Here is a 22,381-nt window from a genome sequence, read left to right on the forward strand (position 1 = left end):
AACTTTGAACAAATCCCGTGCTTGAACATTATCACCCTGTCCATGTGTGCGTGCTCGCGCGTGTGCGTTTGTTTTAGTGCGTGTCAGGTAGTGTTAGCGCGGTGGTGTGTGCGCGTGTGCGTGTGTTAGTGGGTGTCAAACATACCCTGTCAAACGCTCACATTTAAGTGCACCTACGCCGACTGCCCTCGGGCTGCCCAAATGACGCTTTAGGTGCGCCCTGTTAAAGTACGAAACAGTGTCCTTGGCCATGATGTCAGTGACAATAGCCACAGTATATATTTCATAAAAAACTGGAAATGTCCCTTTTTTATCATGTGAGAAAAAATGCAGGCTGTTGTGTTTTCATCGTTCAAAAAAAGCCCAATCGGCGCCTCGCATAAGTCCACAAAAAACCCGGTTGAAACGGCGACTCAGCACCGCCGGTGATATCTTTACTGTTATTCGCTGCGCAGCAATGCGCAGCGACACGCAGCAGCATTATCATTGAGGCAAAATTATCAGAGAGCATAGAATAGAACAGAAGAGGCTGAAACAGGAACACAACCATAAAGCCGCAACAAACCAGCCACTTGAACACCTTAGAGAACGGTGTCACTAGAGCAACACCACACCAAGCAGCGCTGGTACGTCGTTGGTCGGTGGATTAGTTTCTTGTGTTTCGTCGCTGCTTCTATCTTTATAATACATCAGCAATATATCTGCAATTAATTTCAACATAACTTCGACATAACACCTTAATTTCAACATAACCCGCTCTGCGTACGGGTTTTCACCTTTCTGCCACGCCTAGCACGCCAACCAGGACGGCCCCTCATTCTCTTACTTCTTTACCCATCTCCACCCACCTCCTGTGCAATAAAGATTATCATTATTACTATTACTATTATTTTATATTATTATTATTATTATTTAAACTCTCGTTCTTTCGTGTTGCTTTCCCGACCTTTCGACCTCTACTGCCGAGACAACTCACTCGGTGAGCTGGCACGGGGTAAAGTGTTTCAGTAACACACTCAGCTTATAAAGTGCATTCCCTCAAAGTTTCATTCGCATGTTCTGTTTAGCTGCGCCCAAATGATATTTTAGCCGAGTGCACTACGTGAGACTGCACCTAAACAGACACATTCAACAGGGGCACTTGTCCATGCGTGCGTGTGCTGGTATGAGTGTGTGTTAGTGCGTGCGTACTTACACGTGCGCGCATGTGCATGTGTGTGTGTTAGTGTGTACGGGCGCGTGTCTGTGTGCTAGTGTGTATATTTATGCGTGGGCGCGTTTCTGTGTGTGTATTTACCTGATCATGCATGTGTGTTGTGCGGGCCTTTACGCACGAACATAAACATTCGGAGCTGTGAAATATGAGATTTCGTAAAACCTGCGGATTAAATTACTTGCCGAAGCATTTACATTCGAGCACCAGTGCCCTCAAACAATAGGGTCAGTGAAGCCCGGCTGCTTTGTGCAGTGGTCGTGCGTGCCGTTCTGTCTGAAGAACGACGCAACGGGACGCATTACCGGTCCCGATGGCGATTGGGTGGGAAGCATCTCCGACGTTCATCTCGCTCGTGCCCTGGACGAATTTGCCACCACAGCACTCGGCGGCATTGCATGGCAGGTTAGTGTCTGTATCCGATTTCGCGGCGCAACTTATCCGGTTACTCCGAATTTGGGGCAACCGATAAAACGCCCTTCAGGGAAGCCATAACCCGCGCCGAAGTTTCCCATTGCATAAAAATGCATAGCGCATGCGGACGAAGGCAACAAAAGAAAACAGAGACACCACGGAGGGCTACTTTCAACTAGTTCTTATTGGAAAGAGACATCAATATAAATCCACACTTTTCGCCTTTTCACCGCCATTGCCCACTTGTCGCTGCCATACGAGAAGTGCCAGGATGACGTTTTCTGCAGGAACAAGAAACAGGACCAATTTATTTGTAATGTAACACCAACTCGCCCGCGAACACGTACTCGTGGAGTTTGCAAATTGACAACTGACTGAGTGTAGTCAGTTTTAAAGCGGCAGCTGTCTTAGTGATAACGATGGCATCCTGTCAGAAAAGTAATGCATTTCTTTAAAGACTGGTTGATCAATAGTATATCCCTGATAAGATCTCTAGGAACACGGCGCGTGCGTGAGGCCGGGATTCCAGTGCGTGAAAACTAGTACTTGAAATTCATGAAAAAGGAAAGGTTTTAGATAAGACAATACATACATCGATCATGAAGGAGTAGAATAGTATACCTTTATCTGATAAACCATGTGTCTGTATACATTGTTATTGTTCGTGCGTCCATTTACTTAGTCCACAAAAAATGGTCGCATTGCTTCGTTTTCCGTTTTCGATTTGGGTCTTTGAAGGTTTTGCGATCGATGGGACGCACTTTCAGCGAAGGTTGGACCCGCATTTAGCGAAGGTTTTTTTGACGCACTTTTGGCGTTAGAAAGCTTTGGCGGCTCTCCCAACTTTCTTCAGAAAAGATGGTTAAGGTATGCGAGACCGGAACGCGGATATCTATGATTTTCATGGCCACTGCCGCAATTTCCACTTTCCTGCTGTAGCAGCGCGCGCCCTGAACAACACGGCAAGCCGAACATTGTTGCTTATCCCACCAATTTCACCGGCTCCGCACGTAATGCCTGAAACAACATCAGGGGCTCGTATTATAATCAAGACGCTGTGCACAGCTTGTTCAAGTATTTTCTGTGTAGTTGCTGTTTAGAGCGGTAGCTCTATTACTCCACGTGCACACGCTGAAAACACCTCGCAGCGTCAATCTGACATTGGAACTTAGCCGGGGTAGAGCCCTCGCTTTGTGCGGTTTGCAAAGAGTGAAAGCGTCTAATCGTTCGTTCCGTCCAAAAAGAGTAGTGTGGCGAGGGTGATAAACCGAACGAGTAAGGGCGCCTGACATCAACAAATGGGACAAGAACGCGCTTGCTTAAGTTTACTGCACGTTCGATTGTGCCTAGACCGGGTACTGCGCCAAGCAGTACCTGTTGTTTCTGGGGTGCAATTGTATGTGCGCTCACTGCGCGCTCTCGGTGAGTCAATTTACAAACATAGTTTAACCAGGTTAAACCACAGAAACTTTGTTAGACTTTGTCAACTGCCCATTACATTCCCGTGTCGCCGGAAGGTTGAACGGGCTCAGTCCCACCAAGATCGCAAACGAAAATTCAATCGTTGCTAACCTGACTATTCGGCGAGACGAAATCCTCGATTTCGCAAACTGTTTTTTTATTGTAAGGTTAACGGGCCGACGCAAGGCAGGTAATGAGGCGTGCCGTAATGGAGGGCTCCGGATTAATTTTGACACAGCTGGGGAACTTTAACTGCGCCGAAATCTCGTACACATGGGGTCCCGGCCGCCGCGGCAGGGAATCGAACCCGCGTCCTACGCAAACGGTTTGCTGGTGCTTATAACCCTTTCCTGCCAAACAAAAATATTTTAGAAAAAATGGCCACAAGTAATTAAAATTTGTGTATTTACCCCTTCGTAATGATGCTTCGACAAGTGAAAATGGAAAGCTCAGAGTATTTCACCCACAAAACATACCCACACATATGTGCGGGCTGGGCTTCTATTCGTATGATCTGCACATAGTAAGAATACCTTAAAAACAGCATCAGGCGCAGAAAAACTGCATTTTTACGTTTTATTTATAGGTTTATATTGTTTTCAGGAGTACTTATTTTATACATAGGATTTTGTGAAAATAAAGAATTAGGTTTTAATTATTTTTATTAATATTTATGATTAATATTATTATCACAAGTGATTACTGAACTAGTTCAAGGTTAAGGCTCAAGAAAACATTACCAACGAGCCAGCACAAAACCGCGAATAAATGAGACACCAAGGATGCAAGAAAAAATTATTTATCGCTAGCGCTGCAGTGCACGAACCCGCCAGCCTATGCCGCCCAGCAAAATTTTCGTAACGACGAAAGCCCAGACCACACATATGTGTGGGTGCATTTTTCAAGCATGATGACGGAACGCACGCGAATTGAGCGGGTGTATTTTTTATCCGATCGTGTTTTCTTAAGTCCCGCAAGTCGTCTCTTACGCTTGTTATTTAGAAAATAGGAGAATAACAAGAAGAAATATCAGTTTTCATCTTGAAGGCGGCTAGCGTGGTCGCGCCTGCTGGGGCGCTGTTTTTATTGTGCGATTTCTCGCCCCCTGGTGGAAAAATGAGTCAACTACCGAAACCAATAAAGTCTCGGAAGCGTTCGCAGCAGCTACCCACGGCTGTGAAACCTAAACCGAAACAGGCGCCACTAAGTAAAAGAATTTGTGAACCCACACGTTTGTGTGGGCTGGGCCGTAAAGGGATAAACAGCCGCATTTTCGTACAAAAAACAATTACTTTCGTATTTTGCGCGCTTACAGAAGTCTGCCAATGCCTCGCGGAGCGCTTCGGCGTGCGCCATACTTGTGTGCCTTATTACCACCGCAAGAGTTTACAGACGGGTACAGACGAAACCGAAGGAATAAATAAACTCAGGAGCTCTGCCACCTAAAAATTTACAAGAAAGCAGAACAGATTCTTTGTCTCCAATTATTTCCCACTGCTCGCATGCGAAAGACTCCGCATTTATAGTGGTGGCGCCGACGTTGATTATCAAATCGCGGAAAATTACAGAGAAGACAATGGAGGTAATGAGGTTCCCTGTTTCCACATATATCAATAAGTGAAGTATTGCGCCCGATTTGCTTTAAGCATGTCAAAATTCACGCCTTGTTTTAAAGAGCAGAGATTTTGTACGGCGTTTCCACCTTGTTTCACACAAATTGTTAAGACTGGCTACCGCCGCGGTTGGAAGTCGTCTGAAACAGATAATTTTTGTAGGACACGTACAGCTGTCCTGCCCAAAAACGTTCAAAGTTATTTACCGCACGCTGAACGTCTTCCCCACGACTTCAGAGACTGGGTTGTCTGGGGGCAGTATTAACTGGTACGGAAACCATCGATGTACTTTGCGGTTAACATCCTTAAGACAAGGCTCCAATAAGAATGAGGTTTGCATAATTTTCTACAAGCCTGAAACGACAATAGTTATTACAGGCGCGATGAAAGGACCTAAATTCTAATGTTTTTTGTGGTGTAGCTACTCCTGGGCTAGGAAGCGCACCAAGGTAGCCTATGGTGCTCTATTGTTTCGACCAGACTGGGTCCTTTTTCGTGCGCCATAGTTTCGAAACAGCAGCGTGTTTGCTTGTCGCGTTCACCAGAGAGACGGCCGCCACGGCGAGATCGAACATCGATCACGCCCACAATCTAGGCCACTCATCCACCGAGGCGAGAACACTGCGGCCATATTGTACGATTGTGACAGCTATACGTTGGACGTTCTGTCTGCAATACCACTTCAGAATGTAACAGAGGGCCCCGATTCTCGTCTCCTTTCACCATCTTCCAAATATTACTACCTGCTGTTGTAGCGCACACATAGCCAGCGCCTAGATTTGGCGTAACGTTCTCCAAAGCAAGCCATGCTCCTTTTATACGTCTTCTCCAGCCACCCTTCCATTCGAGGCCACCACATTACTTTGTCTGTTGCGACGTCGCTTATAGGATACGATCAACCAAATAAGGCTTGTCTTTTCTGTTGTGAGACTAGTTTCATAATTGCAAAGCTCTAAAATTATGAAATTTAAAGATGTGCGGCGTTTATGCTTGCTTTGCACCAAAAGCTTGCTTATGCTTGCTTTGCGCAGTCCTTGTTGGTAAAGCGCCTCTTTTATTTCATGCAGTTGGTTCACCATTACCCAAACAGTAGGGGAATCACATATCTCTTCTTCTTCCCGGAAACTAGTGACCCTCCGATATCAGTCAGTTGGTGACCCAGTAGCAAGTTCGCATACCAGTAACTTCGCGGTGGATTCGTGTGACGGACGAACAGACAGAACACCCACACGGTAGAGAGACATTTAGACAGACAGACAGACAGACAGACAGACAGACAGACAGACAGACAGACAGACAGACAGACAGACAGACAGACAGACAGACAGACAGACAGACAGACAAAGCAAATTCCAGCGTTCATTTCAAGAAACCAGGTGGTGTAAACAGACGCTTACATTGGTAAATACTTAGTTTGGCCTTGTCAATCGTAGACTCTTGCTATACTGACTAAAGCAGTTTTTGATAACAAACGACCTATTATACCGGCATGCCTTCAAGTTCATTGTGTGGAAATTCGAGTTGTGGAAAAATTCTTTGTAGTCCAAAACAATTTCGCTACAGCAAGGCTGGTAGCTCTGTAGAAGGACCACGCCGGCTGGCGAACAAATAAACAAGCAACGCGCTATGCGCGATAACGCCTCTCTTACCTGCGCAGAGAACCATCCAGGCTCGTATAGTTTTGTCGGTACTTAGCGCAGCTGTTCTTAAAGCTTGTTACGCTGCTGCTCCACCCGCAGGCAGAAATATCCCAACATACTGGCAGATGCACACGCGAACTTGACAGCGACATCGAGTGAAGGGGGAAGCAGTGACGTCCGCCACCTCCGTAATAGTGGTGGTGGTAGTGGTGAAAAACATTTATTTAGCCATTTACAAAACAGAGATAAAGACGGCCTGAAGGACCCACCCTTCAAAATGTCTAGGAGAGGTGCCTAGTCCGGTACTTCTGTGGCTTCCGCGGCGGCACGGGCCCTAGCCACGAGAGCACGTTGGCTCTCTAGGGTTGAGCAGCCGAGCACGGCAGCCTCCAAGCTCTCTCGAGGGGGGGGGGGGAGGCAAAAGGAGGGTAAGCCGGGTTAGAGGGGCATGCCCATACCATGTGAAACACGTCCAAAAACGTGCACGCGCAGTGGGGGCACTCCCCAGAGAAAGCCGGATTGAAGAATTCCAGTATTGCCGGGCAGATACTGTGTTAGTATAGAGGCGGAAGAAGCCTACTAACCACCGTAGAAACCCTCACGTGTGTTAATAGCGGAACCTAAAATTTACCATCCCTTCATAAAGGGAGTTCCCAGAAGTGCGAAAGTTAACGTTCGGCGAACCTTCACTGAAAGTGCGTCCAATCGATCGTAAAACCTTGAACGCCGACGATCGCAAACGAAGAGCAAACCCACGAGGAGATTCTTCCGGCACTACGTAAAGGCATTTACGAACGATCTAAATGTATACCAATACGCGGTTTATGTCATAGAGGTACACTATTGTGCTCCTTCGTCGTGTTAACAGCCCCGTGTATTGTCTTATCTTGAGCGGTTTCAGGTAACCTTTCTGACACAATAGAAGTCCGGTTGCACGAACGCGCCGTGTGACCAGAGACCTTATCACAGGTTTTTGGTCGACCAACCAGTCTGTGGGGAAGTGCGTAATTTTTCTGACAGAAGGCCATCGGTTCCGCTAAGAAAGCTTTCGCTTTAATAATGAGGCCGTAGTGCCAACATGTTCGGGTCATCATGACGGTGCACAGCTTTTTGACATCTCTTCTGCGGTACTGAAAAGAAGTACGTCCATGCAAGTTCATTTTCAAAAGCGATGTGCACTTCAATGAATCACGACTGCACAAGAATGTGCAATTGGTCTGTAGTCTTCTAGTTGCGTGCCTTCGTGTACCATTTATCATTTTCCTGCTGATTAAGTAATATATTATTAGAGGTAGAAGGATGATTTCTAAAGGCAGCGTCCGTTTACAAAGAGACAGGTGCAACAGTTGCATTTGCACTAATGTTTCGTAACATTTGAAACAGCCGGCAGCTGAACTCTGGCTATGTGAGAAACAGGATGTTTAACCTTTGGAGGTACCCGCCGCGGTGGCTCAGTGGCTAGGGCGTTGCGCTGCTGAGCACGAGGTCGCGGGTTCGATTCCCGGCTGCGGCGGCCGCTTTTCTGATGGAGGCGAAAAGCAAAAACGCCCGTGTGTACGAGATTTCAGCTCACGTTAAAGATCCCCAGGTGGTCAAAATTAATCCCGAGCCCTCCACTACGGCGCGCCTCATCGCCTGCGTTGCGTCGGTGCGTTAAACCCTACAATCAATCAATCAATTAACCTTTGGAGGTGCTATCCATAATACATAAAAATGAGTATAGAACCCGATTGTACGTTAATATTTTCTTTATTACCGCAAAGTTGTGGTAATATATGTCCAAATGTGGGTGGCACAAGTGCGGACTATCGTGAAAGCAAGCTTAAAAGGTTACCAGTGTAAGGAGACCACAACACAGCCTGGCTGGCCACGCCCGATAGGAAATTTCACCATGGCCTCTTCGATCAGCTGCCGGCGCTCCGTTGAAGAAGTGATCGCGGAGTCCATGGTTTTGGCGACCGTTTGTTCTAATGCAAGGGTCATGTTCCTCTGAATGTTTTAGCGCTGTCAAAAAGTTGCTGTCCACAATAACGGTTATTCTGTTTGCGGGAATTCCCCAGGTCTGTTTCAAGCGTGTCCTCGCCTGCAAGACCACTTTCCAAGCACAATTGATGATGACCGTGTCAGCCGTCGGATGTCTGGTTCTAGCCTGGCCAGCCATGATCATCGGTGCTTCAGCCAAGACTACAAGTAGGGCTTCTTTTGGAAAGTGCACTTGTGCTTGAGCTTCTGATGTATAAATGATTTTATGACAACACATCACAATAGGATTGAAGGTTATATGCAAGAGATAATCGAAAGCCACCAACAATCTCCCACAGGAAGTTGATTCTGTAAACAATACAATACATATTCTACTTTAATTTTTTTCTTTCTTTCTTTATTTGTTTGTTTTGTATTTACTTTTTTATTTACTTATTATGCCCCATAAGGAAAAATGGCATTAGAGCGAGGAGTGGTTTACACTGAATACTATGTGCTACTCAGTGGGAAGGAAAAAACAGTACCGCTTTAGTAGGATCCAAACTAAACCTCAGTGTACACCGATAAAAACTACAATAACTTGATCCTGAGCATAAAAAGTTGGCTAGTATTTCACAAAAAGTGTTTTTTTTTATTCCAGCAATTTCGAGGGCAAGGGGTATTCACGGAGGAACGAGCAAGAACTACTGGGCATCTAGTTTAGTACGATAAGTGATAATGCCAACTTTGTGGCAGTGATCGATGCGATGGAGAAAATACTTTTGCTCTGGAAGAAGTTACGCGAAATGGGATGGTAGGCAACGAAACGTTATTTTTCATCGCAGATATGCTGCCAGTGCGATTTTAGTTTGACAATATGAAGCGTGAAGAATTGCTATGAACCAGTTCAAGCGATGCAATCAAGTTGAGGTACAGAGATCCCATAGCGATGAAAGATATTCTAATTTAGGTTGTATTAATTGTACTGCAGATGGAGCTAGAGAAAAGTTAACGGCGTAGGTACAGAAGCGTGCTGTTGGGTACGGGATACTACCTCGTACACGTACATGTACGAGGTAGTATTAGCTGAACGTACGTCTTTAAAATAGCATTTAAATTCACAGCACGCACTTCGAAACACACGGAAGACTTTACATTGGCTTACGTTAATTTTGATTACCCGTACATCATGCCAGTTAGAAATTGTGTTAACGTCTGACGGAGGAATACAGGAATCATATGTTTTCCTAACGAAGACTAACGCAATCGTCAGCAAATAAATGAATACTGGAACTTACCCGACAATAGAAGTAATTAGGGTAAATTACAAATAAAAGAGGCCTAATTACGAATTCCTGAGGAACGCTGGAGTATACTTCGGCAAAAAAAAAATGATAATACCCGTTCGTGCAAACAAAGTGTTGTCGATTGGGGAGAAAGCATTCAATCCATTTGAGCATGTTAAGATCGAGGTGAACTTCGCTTAATTTATAAAGTATTAGTTTACGACAGACCTTATAAAATGGCTTAAAAGAATAGAAAATCCAATCAGCTTGAGATGCGTTGTCCTATATTCAGTATAATTTATTAGTAAAACATATAAGTAGTGTATGACTTGCGAAATCCGTCTTGACCTGTTGTCAAAAAATATTTGCTTTCAAGTAAATTTTCGATGTTTGTGAACATCACGTGGTTATGTATATAGCGTTTCTTACAAATGCGTTTCGGCAGATTATATAAGTAGCGAAAAATCATCGGCTTCTGTTATGGAATAAAACCGCATGTGTGCAGTGTTTTGATGGTAGAAGCCACATATGCTAATCGGAAATATCCCATTTGCATGATTGCTACGGTTATATTTCTAGTTAGCCGCTCTGGAAGAGTGACGTCATGAATTAGGGTAATTTCCCAAAAATTGGACTCCAAAACTGCCTTTGACTGATAAATTTCTTCTACGTTGCAAATCAATTGAACGAAAATTCTTGCATCCTTTCTGTAGACCTTGTGCTGCCTAATTTGTTCTACCTTACGTAGGTGCTTCCTTCTCCCGCCTTTAGATCATAAGAACAAAACAGGACTGTCTGCATTGTCACTTATTCAACAAAAGCTTTATTTTAAATCGCGCAACACGTGTTGTTTACCTGTGCATGGTTTGATTGGCGCAGTGGTCGCCCACGCCCCGCCAACGCAAGCACGCAGACGCGCGCGCACACACACACACACACACACACACACACACACACACACACACACACACACACACACACACACACACACACACACACACACACACACACACACACACGCACGCACACACACGCACACACGCACACACACACACGCACGCACGCACGCACGCACACGCACACGCACGCACGCACACACGCACGCACGCACGCACGCACACACGCACACACGCACGCACGCACACGCACACACACGCACGCACGCACGCACGCACGCACACACACACGCAAACACACACACACGCACGCACGCACGCACGCACACACACACGCACACACGCACACACACACACACGCAGGCACGCACGCACGCACGCACACACACACGCACGCACGCACGCAGGCACGCACGCACACACACACGCACGCAAGCACGCACACACACGCACACACGCACGCGCGCACGCACACCCACACACACACACACACGCACGCACGCACGCACACACACACCCACGCACGCGCACACACACACACACGCACGCACGCACGCACGCACGCACACACACACACACACGCACACACACGCACACGCACGCACACACACACAAACACGCATGAGCGCACGCCGGCACACTCACGCGCCCCACACACGCACACACGCATACACACACGCACGCACGCACGCAAGTTCACACACACGCACGCGCAAACTCGCAAGCACCCGCATGCACACAATCGCTCACACGCATGTACCTCTGCAAAGACGCATGCACATACACATGCACACACGCACGTGCGTACCCACCGCGGTGCATCAGAGCATGGCTAAGGCGTTGTGCTGCTAAGACGAAGGGCGCGGGTTCGATTTCCGGCCGCGGCGGCCGTTTTCTGATGTAAGAGAAAAGCGAAAACGCCTGTGTGTTCAATATTTCAGCGCACATTAATCATCTCCATGTGGTCAAAATTGATTCGGAACCCTCCACTGCGGTTTGTGTCATCGCCTGTGACACGTCGGAGCTTTAGACCCCACAATCAATGACACACGCTCGCGCACACGCACTTACAGGAGCGCACACAAACGCACGCACGCACGCAGACGCACACGCACACAAACTTATATATTGCTTTCTGCCTAGTATTAGTGTCATTATCATTCCTCAGCAGCGTTAAATAATCTAAAGGTTACTCGCACTTCTACATTCCTTGCTAATGTAAACCTTATTCCATATTTCCCCATTTCTTATAAGGTATCTTCAAAAAGTATGTAAATTATGCAATTCGCGAAACAACAAGTGATGCTACCACATTTTTTTTAGTTATTAGCAAAGTACGAAATTGTTTTAAAACATAGTTTACAAAAACATCCAGGACTGAGAACATGGGAGCAGAAAGTGCCTCCGCCAGTTATTACTGTTGTACGCCCCACAAATCCCTTAGATACTTGCTGAAATGTTTTTTTTGCGTAGCATTCTTTTCGGTGTGCTCCCACAGCAAGGGCCCTGTAACGCCATGAGTTTCCACAAAAATGCACATGTGGTGGAAGTAACGCATTTAATCATTAACAGCGTAAATGGATATAATTGGTCGCATAAAATTGCGAGAAACAAAAAATAATGAAGATAGAAAAAATGAAATATTACAGATACGATCTGTGCAAACCAAAAATACGCATTCTATACCTCTTTCCCTAGACCTGAAGGCTAAACAAAAAAAGTGCGCAAGACGACGTTCCAAATACGAATAAAAATAGCTACAATAAGCAAACCCTGAAGCACCCTGCATTTTCACAATAATACGGGTTTGGCGGAAGCAACACCTAAAACATTTTAATCGTCAATGCGTGAATTGAGGGAAAACATTTAGGAAAAGCCAATAAACAGTAAAATTATAAAATAACGGCGCATCTTGCCCTAGTGGTGCAGGGGTGGAGCAACGGCAGAGCTGCAAAAGCGCCTCTCCCTTCGTCGGAAACGGCGCCGTTGCATCATCATCAAGAATATCTTTCATCTTTCATTGTCTCATTTTTTATTGACTCGAGTTTTATCTTTCATCATTGTTTCATCTATCATTGTCTCATCTTTACTGTCTACGAAAGATTAATGAAGCATCGAATTGAATTGAATTGACAAACAACAGCCCACTTGGTCCACTGCAGGGCTAAGGCCTCTCCTATCAACCTCCAACCACTCCTGATCCGTGCAGCTCAAGTCCATTCTTTGACTTCGAATATTTCTCATTTCGTCCCTCCATGGAGTAACCGGCCATCTTCTTTTTCTAGAACAATCTCTCGTAATCCTCTCTGTCACCCTCAGAGTCCACATATTGTCATTTAGCCGAATTATGTGGGTAGCCCAAGTCCACTTCTTTTTCTTTATTTGAATTATGAAATCTTCTACTCGAGTGTCTTCTCTGATCCACGAAGCTCGTTTCCTGTCTCCAAGTGTTACTTTGATCATTATAAGTTCCGTGGCCCGTTGCGCCGGGCTAAATTTGCTGTTAAGTTGCTTAGTAAGGCGCCAAATTTCCGCTCTTAATGTCATCACCACACACTTCTTTCTGAACTTAGCATTGAAAGTTCCCCTTTACTGGCAGCCCGGTATAGTTTCGTCCGCAGGCTTTCACATCTATCCCAAAGTTGACCGCGTTACCCCGCGTTATTGAACCCGCGGCCAAGCCCAAAGCCAACGCCCGCCCTACGAGCCCAAAGGTAGTGCTGTGCTCCCGGAGTGCGCTGATAGCTCAATCGGATAGACGCCAGTTTCATAGCGCAAGGAACCCGGGCTCAGTACCAATTACGGAAAGCGTTTTAAAGACGATAGTCTTTCTTGGGCTACTTAAACCCAGAAATTTTGGTCTGTCTGTATGTCTGTCTGTCCGTCTGTCTGTCTGCGACTCGATTCAGCCACCCGGCCAAAGCAAAACAATGCCTGCGCAATAGTCTTTTATAGTCACAGCTAAATCTACCCGTCTTGGTCCGGTGTAATGTTCATAATTGTCAACATTGTTGAAGAAGACCAAGACATTACGCAAATATGAGACAACAAATCAATACAGAAGTGATATTTGCAGTGTTCCTTTATAAAAATTCAAACATGCTTGACTTTTGCGAAATTAAATACTTCATCAACTGCAGAAAAAGAATTCACTCCGACGTCGCCTGCTGTCGCCCGTGCCACTATAGCTTCTGGCGCCATTTTAAGAAATCAACCGGCAACAGTTACGCAAGGTTCCGCTAGATAGTTTCCACGTTCTGCTTGCAACGCACGTGGAGTAGGGAAACGCGGTTCTATAAACGTTGAAGTAGGGTGCCTCGATTAACGCGCGTCTTCGCCGTACGGCGGCGTTCGCATCAAGACACCCGGTTTGGAGCAATAGAACGCGGGAAATTGAAAATGATTTAAGCAAACATTTGGCGTCTTTACCTTGGGAGGAGCGCGACGCAAGAGGAACAACATGAGAGGTGAGCGGTAAAGCGAAGGGAGGCATTTACTTCGCAAAAGCCGATAAAGACTATCGTCTTTTGACGTCATTTGCAACGAAAGGAGCAGATACTGCGGCCAGTTTTTTTTTCTTTGCTGCACATGTAATTGCTCCCCAACGCAGCTAGCCCGTACCCCTGGTGCCCTTGCAGTGCTCCAGAGGTTAGGTTGCCGATTTTCCGGCGACCATGTCCCGGGTACGATTCTCGGTACCTCTCATAATCCCACATTTTTTTCGTTGGGATTTGGGTGTTCTTTGGGTACAACAGAGAGATTTACGACGGCCTTAACAGCTCTGTTGTTAATAAAATTTCAGCAAAAATGATCTGACAAAATCAAAATTATGCGTCTCATACATCACCCCCAAAATATGAAGACCGCACAAAAAATAGTTCTAAAAGTAACGTTCGTAACGCGACAAAATTACCGAAATGCGCCAACCCTGCGGGAGCTCTTTTATCTGCGCAAAAACAGCCTGATTAGCGACGTAGTGGCAGTTCGTTGCTATAATGGCGCATATTTATATCATAGGCGAAATGAAACATGAGAAAACCTAAAATAATAAAATATTTCAAAGTCGTTCGCATACTCATAGCCATATCTGATTGTAAAAAACTCGCATTCCGAACAAACAGCGTAAGAATGCTATGCATTAGTAGACAATTTTCTGAATTTCTGCAAATTTCTTTTTCTTTTTTTTTTTTGGTGTGGAAGCTTTTCGATAATACTAGTGATGTCCCTGAAGCTATATCGCGCCCACTGCACGGATTTTTTGGAGTTACATCAAACTCATTCGATGGCGGCGTTCAAAAAATCGCCTGAAAAGCATACTTTAAAATAAAAGGCGTAAAGGCGGCAAAGAGCGAATCACGTAGTGTCCCTCTGTGCTGCCGATAAGGATAACTGTGGGAGTGCTTCCAGGCAAGAAAGAATATAGTGGAAGCTTTTGCCGGGAATGTTCTAGGATCCCTTTCAAGGAGAGTATGGTCACATTAATTGCCCTCATGTGGGGAATTGTGCATATTGGTTCCACAGGCAATGCAATGAAGGGGTAGACAAAACGAAGGCTGAGGACACACGCCAGCATGGACGAGCTTGGCGGACAGGGGTCAACGCTCGTCTGCGTGCAGGCTTCCTTTTGTCTGAATTTAAGCTGCGCTGTCTTTTTTGTTGAACCTCGCGTGTCGTGTTACTTTGCAGTTATACACACACGTTTTCAACCCATGAAGTTACACAACGAAGTATTCAACAAAGTCTGCGTTGTACTTTCGCGCAAAACTCTTGTCATTCGTGTGTGCCTGCAATGCCTCCATTAACACAACTAAAACTTGTTTGATCGTATTCGCTACTGCTGCGTGAGAAACTCTACGTGCTCGAGCAACTGACCAGCCCAGTAAAGACAGTGGGCAGGGGAACGGCACATGTTCTCTCCGAGTAATGGCTGCGGCGTTTGTCTCTTCCGCGCCAGATTTTACCGTAGCAGGCTATCCTGGCCCGTACCGTCTGTCTCCCGAGAACCAGCACGAAGTGCTCCCTTACAGCATACGCTACTTGACTCCCCACCGGGTGTCCCTGCTGGGCCTGGCAGCCATTTCCGGTGCCGCCATGTCATCCGTGGACTCATCGGCACTGAGCATGGCCTCGCTCCTCGGCAGGAACCTGTACTTAAGCATGCGGAGGCCAACCGTAAGTCTGGATGATTTCTCAATAGCAGCAGTGCGGTTGTAGCTCGAGCCTTCCGTCCGTCTGCTGAAGGTCGTACGTCACGATGCGGTAGGATGAGGTTCCTAGGTCCACCGGCGACTTCGCAAAAACCAGTTCCCAGTTTTACCGATACAGTGCGCAGTGGTCTCGCATACACGTTCCTTTCCTTTCCGATAGGAAGCCTCCAGCCGCTGACATTTAGCTGCTGATTCCTTTCTGCTGACCTTAGAATATATGAGGCGACAAAGCTGCCGTTCTTGGGTGAGCGCCCGCTGACTTTGGAGCCGACACAAGAGACCCACAGCTCGACAGTTTCAGAAGTTTCACACTTGGTGTAACGTAGCTTATTTCTCTTTCCTTCGAAAATTTTAGGCTGACAGTAAGAATTCATCATTCTACAGGTTTCCCCGAACAATTTAATCCTACCGCCAAGCAATGCATTCTAGGCGTCAGCGAATTTATTCCAAGCACCTTGTAATATAATACAAGTTTGTTATAATTTAATCCAGGTGCTAACGAATTTACTTGACGTGTCAATCAATTTATTCCCGTCGCCAAACAAATTAATCCAGCTGTCGGAGGGTTGATTAAGGGTGTGTTGAACTGAATTAGGCGCAGATTTGCGGACTTTGTTGCGCGTGATGTGTTGAAAACGTGGTGTTTCTTATCCATTATGGGCAAAATATTTTGTGCGCACAGCTTATTGCACATATACTAAAAGCCGCAGACGAAGAGATCAATCTTCTTTGCTCCGTTGGTGTCGCGTGCTGTGAGCCGATCATCTGCGAGAATGCCGCCGATAACTCGCATGAGAAGTATCGTCTGCTGCTCGTGTAAGAATGTCTTTAGAAGTTCTTTTGACAAAAACATCACTTAAATGCCCTTTGCATTCTGATTTTCAATCAATCAATGCTTTCTGCAGTGACAAGTGTTATTTCCAAATTCTTATACCGTCTGTTCACGTCAGAAATATGGCCTACTCGCTAGACTTACTGGCTGTATACCATTTGCGAAACTCTCCATAACCCCGACGTATCAAAAGCCTCACTTCGCTTGCCCCTCTGAGCCGGGGCAAGAATGGGGCAAGTTGACTAGTCGGTCGTCTGTCGGCAGAAAGTTGAAGTAGTACTCAAGTGTTTGCACCAGCTGCCGTAAGTCATTAAAAGAGAAGCCCCAAAAACAATTAAATTTCACCCATTTAATGTTTTACAATTAAAACATCAAGCTTGATTTTACAAAAAATTGAGTAATAATAGTTCAGCGAAGGTCAGTTTTTGTCCCCTAGGGGCACGCCAGTACGCTTGCCCCTCAGCTTCAACGGGTGAGGGGGCTTGCGCCGCCCGGATTATGAAGCGAAGTTTCGCAGCTGGTATGTATTGAAGAACTCTGCTGTTCGCATCCGAAATATCGTCTGCTCGCGTAACAATACGCTGGTAAATCTGTTCGCGTAATCAGGGTTACTCAATACATGCAGTTGCGAAACTCCGCTTCAGAATCCGGGCGGCGCTAGCCCCCCTGCTCCGTGGAAGCTGAGGGGCAAGTCGACGCGCGCGGCACCTAGGAGACAAAAACTGAACTTCACCAAACTATCATTATTCATATTTTTTTTTCATAAAATGAACATTGCTTTTTAAATTACATTACAATTATTAGGTGAAATATACTTGTGTTTTTGCGGCTTTTCTTTTTATAACTTACGGCAGCAGCTGCAAGCACTTGAGTACTACTTCAAGGTTCTGCCGACAGACGACAGGCTAGCTGCTTGCCCCGGCGCGGGAGGCAACCAAAGATTGGCTTTTGATACATGGGGCCTATTGGGAGTTTCGCAACTGGTATATATCCAGTACCTCTGGGCGTAACAATACACGAGCAGACGATACTTCTGACGACCTCGCAGTCGATCAGCACACTACACCAACGGATCAAACAAGACCACTCTCCTAGTTGGCGCATGTTAGTATGTCCACTAAGCTGTACGCACAAGATATGTTGCACATAATGGATACGAAACACCACGTTTTCACCACACCACGCTTAGCAAAGTTCGCAATGCTGCGCCAAATTTATCTCAAAGCCCGTCTGAACAACCTACTGACAGCGGGATTAATTTGGCTGGCGGCCCGAATAAATTGGTTGGCACATGAGTTAAATTGGTTGGCACCTAGATTAAATTACGAGGCGCTTGGATTAAATTAGATGGCACTTGAACTAAATTGGCTGGTGCCTGGATAAAATTGTATAGCGATTGGATTTAATTGAGCAGGAAAACTTATAGTTATGGCAGCCTACAGACGTCCTTATTTTGCCACAAAAATTTCATAATTCCGGTGCAATAGCGAGATTGCTTCTCTTCTATCCGAGTGTTTGGAAGATTGGGATCAAAGCTTCTCGGCCCGTCGCCCCTTAAAGGGGCCATGCAGACAAACAACGAGTTTGAATCAATAAACGACTACTTTGTTCCAATAACAATGGTGCAAGTTCACACGAGCTTTCAACAATTATTCTAAATATCATGGAAAACAGACTTACCAGTGGAGACTCGCCATCCAAGTTCTCGCGGGGTTCTTAGTACGTTACATGATCTTGTTAATGCAATTTGTGGCCGCCAACTAAAGCCACAACCACAAAACATGACTGTGCAATTGTAGTGGAGCGTCTAGTGCCATTCGCTTGTATGAGTCGTACACCAATAGTTTGTTAACACAGAGAGTACTAAGCTTTTTATGTCCCGTTTATTTCGTCTCAAAATGTTTGACCTTTTTTGTTAAAACATGTTTTCTGGCTGCCATAGAGCTGCGTAGATTACCAAAGGGCAAATCTTAAAAATTATGGATGACTGGACGCAGTTTTAAATAACCCTGCAATGCATTTCAGCTTTTGCCATTGGCGAAGCCGTGTAGCCTATATAGTTTAAATGCCTTCAGCGCATACATTTATGACTTAAACCGCATAGTTATTTCAAGCCCGAAACCACGAAAATGCAAATTACGCTGATACAAATGTTGCTGCGTGGGGGTAACGATGGCTTGTCATCAGGTGGAAAAGCGGTCACTCAGTTTGGCTGACTGCATCCGAGAACAAGCAACTTCTTCTTCCTATACCTAGGGCGGATTTCTCAAGCATCCCCAGTTCGATTCGTTCAATGCAACAGGCCGCTTGATCTTGCGGACTGTGAAAAGACAGCGTATAAATATTTAAAATTCAAGTTTTACGTCATTTTGAAAGGCTTTCTTACTCCAGGTTTGAAACCAGCGGACTGCTTTTTCTGTCAGTCTTACCTTCAGGATGAGCCAATGGGAAGTCAGCGCCTGAAGCGGTTGTGCAATTAAAGCATCTAATCACTCGTTCGTTCCAACAAAGGCTGCGGAGACCGGGATAGGGCAGTCGAGTGAGGTAGCTTAAGATAAAAAGACAGATGACAGATGCAACGAGACGCTGAATCCATCCAAGATCACTTTGGGTGCGCCTTTAGACCTAGAGACGGCACCTTGCAGCTTCTGTGTGGACTTGCTGTGCAACTGTGTACCCTTGACTGCACGCTGCCGGTGTGGAAACTGTGCTATAGCTCTACAAGCTTCGTGTAGCCGCGTACAACCACGGGAAATTTTTCTTGTGGCGCTCTGGTCGCGGTACAGTATGTTTATTTTGTGTATTCGGTGTTTCGCGGTTTTTTTGGCGCAAAGGCGGCGAGGGGCAAAGAGCGCCAAACAAAACAGGTGGGTTTTTTTAAACCTCCTTATGCAAGGTCCTGCTTCTTGATAGAATATTTTGGCAGTAGACGAGAACAGACAAAGTAGACTGGACATAGGAATTGGACATTTGTAATGTCCTCCTGCCGCTCTAAAAAGCTTAACTCCGAGCAGGTGCCTGCAGTTTGGCGTGACTTGGCAGTATCGATTATACGCAGCCCATTGGTGGCATTTCTTATTGATTGTGGTGTTTAACTCGCCAAAACCAGGAAGCGGTCGTGTAGCTTTCAACCCACCGTCCGGGCTAATTCCGGTACTAGCGCCATATTCTCTTCTGGTGAGCCTGGGGAAACAATGTTGCATTATTATTGCCATAGCAACGCAGCCGCAAAGTTGTCATTGAAGGCGTTATAATTGTCATGGCAACAATGCGAGGATGAACAGCTTGCGTGGAGGGAGGTGATGCTCTCACCCTCTCATGCCGGTTTGGTTCGGTCACCCCCCTCCGCGCCCCCCGATTCCCACCTGGCCCGGTGCCTCCACCGAGCCAGCTCAGCTGCGACCGGCGCGCAGCCATCGCAGCTACTCTGCCCGGCGTACGCCGCTTGGGCAGTAGCGACACCAGTTCGAATCACTTGAACACTTTATTCGCGTTAAGTGTGTGAACGCGACGTGTGGCGAAAAACACTGATGCGCAATACAGCACAGACAATGTTTCCTGTCAAGCATAGCAAACGCACGACACAAGTCATGTCCTTCAGCTCAGCTTCACGGCATACCAACGAGGTTCTCAGCTTTCGCTAACAGCACTCGCACTTCGTGTTGCGATTCATCCTGGGGTTCTGCGTACAGTCTTCAGCACCATAATGTGCGAAAGAGCACACATGAGAAATTTCCGACTACATGACACGCGCTTCGGCCTCGCCGCCTCGTCGCGCGGCAGCGGCAGTAGCGGTGACTGTTTTCGCGTATGCTTGCCGCCAGCCACGCCGGAGAGAGAAACAATGAAAGGACTATTAGCTCAGGCCCGCTACCCCTAGAAGAGCAATAGTAGAACCAAAACTAGGAAAAGTAACATCGGCCTGCCGAAACTACACAGATTTGGAGGCGCGCCCTAGTGGAGGGCTCTGGATTAGTTTTGACCACCTGGGGATCTTTTTACTGCGCTGAAACCTCGAACACACATGGGCGTTTCACCTTCATCAGAAAAGCGGTTGCCGTGACCGGGAATCGAACCCAGTTCCTTCGGCTGAGCAGCACAACGCCTTAGCCACTGAGCCACCACAAAAAGTGGGGCGCCACTTTCTGGCGTAATATTTATTAATCTTATGCATTAGGAGTTTGCAAAAAAAATTCCCGCGCCTTCCCGCGAGGGGAACACGAGTGAATGCAGAGCATTGGGGCCTCAGTACTGGTTTAAGGCAGTGTTGCTTCCATCGCTTCTTCCGTGATGCTGGAGTAGCAGACACGAGTAAACGTGGGAGCGAGCGTCAACCAAGGAGAGAAGGAGCAACGCAGTGACTGAAGCACGAGCGACCGCTAGCCGCTTTATATTTGCAGCGCGCGCAGTAGAGGGAGAGCAGTACGGGGGGGAGAGCGCGCATGCGCAAGCAGCGCCCGCCCTCCCACGCCCCACCGCGCTGCTATCACGCACCTGTTACGCCGAGACCGCGACGGAGCGAACGGGCTGACTACGAGGCATGCGCGCGCCAGCTGCTGTTGACAGAGGGGAGGGAAGAAGGAGAGGCGCACCTGCTGCGGACGCGGAGCTGCGGACGCCGTCCGACGCAGGAAGAGGCGAGGCTAAGAAATGCTCGGCATTTAAAAAGTTGGTCTCTGATTTAGTGAGGTGCCAACGCGCTGGTGGTACAGGGCGTTCTCGCTGAAATGGCGAGCATTTTATGATATATAGAACATTACATCCGCAGGACATTTACTGCTATGCTTTCCCTAAAAAAAAGCTGCTGTGTTTAGCCGAGCGGCGCAAGCAAAACACGTGCTCATTTGCAGGCCGGCTCTGGGGAGATGGCAGCGGTGGTTCGCATCACTGTGTTCGTGGTCGTCCTGGTGTCCACGGCGATGGCGCTCAGTGTGCGCTCGGTCTACTCGCTGTGGAATCTCAGCTCCGACCTCGCCTACGTCCTGCTCTTCCCTCAGCTCGTGTGCCTTTTCTTTCTGACAGAGCACACGAACACCTACGGGGTGTTGGCAGGTAAGATGAGATCGATTTTGAGCTACAATATAGGACGAATTAGATGTGAGCGTTGTATGCCACGTTACAAGCACTGCGAGTGAACTGTGGACAGTTCTAGCTCATCTTCATCTGTACGTGATCATCGGCACTAGGTCGGATGCCTGTGCTTCATCGCCTTTATTTCTGTACATATTAATCATCCGGATAGGTTCGACAGCCTAGTTACTGGAGCTGTATAATAAACGTAGCTCCGAGCTTTACTTATACGGATTTATTTGACACCCAAGTGAATTTCTCAAACTTCTGTTTTTGTTTGCTTTTCATAGGTTGGTAGAAGTAGATATACTTTTCATCTTTTATGCGACTGACAGAGCAGAATTTTATTTATGAAGCGTGAAAGATGAAAAATATATGTGACAATAGAAGCGGCCACAACAACATCAGTGATGCCTATTCGAGTTGCGGTGTGATTGGACTATGTCCTAGACTGGAATTCAAACCAGCTTCGGTTTCGGTTTTGTAGAACAATATCCTTGGTATACGACGTTATCATTGGCTGGGCATCTTCGATATCTCAGTAGTTGGCATACCGCGCTTCTGTCACGTTGTTGGCTGTAAAATGTCATACAAGCCTACCAGCACGGCTTGTAATCGCAGAAATCACTCCCCGAGGTGTACGAAGTGGTTGAACCCCCTCCGCACAAACGTACAAACAAATGCACAAAAGGGTACGTACAAACGTGAAAAGCTTTTCCCCCAAGTTCGGAGGTTTCGCAGCCCGTATCTGTGTCGTAGGAGGCGTGTTCTCACTAGGCCGAAAGTC

At 46.7% G+C, this 22,381-nt stretch overlaps 1 protein-coding gene across 1 annotated transcript in view; it reads left to right on the forward strand.

Annotated features, from left to right (window-relative positions):
• LOC144168328 (high-affinity choline transporter 1-like) overlaps positions 1 to 21,892 on the forward strand; it is a 42,136-nt gene extending 20,244 nt beyond the window's left edge. The window contains exons 7-10 of the mRNA XM_077697335.1: positions 14,124 to 14,133; positions 15,440 to 15,657; positions 21,375 to 21,576; positions 21,885 to 21,892. Coding sequence (XP_077553461.1) covers positions 14,124 to 14,133; positions 15,440 to 15,657; positions 21,375 to 21,576; positions 21,885 to 21,892 — 438 coding nt within the window. The remainder of the gene's footprint in view (positions 1 to 14,123; positions 14,134 to 15,439; positions 15,658 to 21,374; positions 21,577 to 21,884) is intronic.
• Positions 21,893 to 22,381: the final 489 nt, after the last annotated feature.

Source organism: Haemaphysalis longicornis, unplaced genomic scaffold, assembly GCF_048455015.1.
Source record: "Haemaphysalis longicornis isolate Haplotype H1 unplaced genomic scaffold, Haemaphysalis longicornis Haplotype H1 scaffold_2, whole genome shotgun sequence".
NCBI lineage: Eukaryota > Metazoa > Arthropoda > Arachnida > Ixodida > Ixodidae > Haemaphysalis > Haemaphysalis longicornis.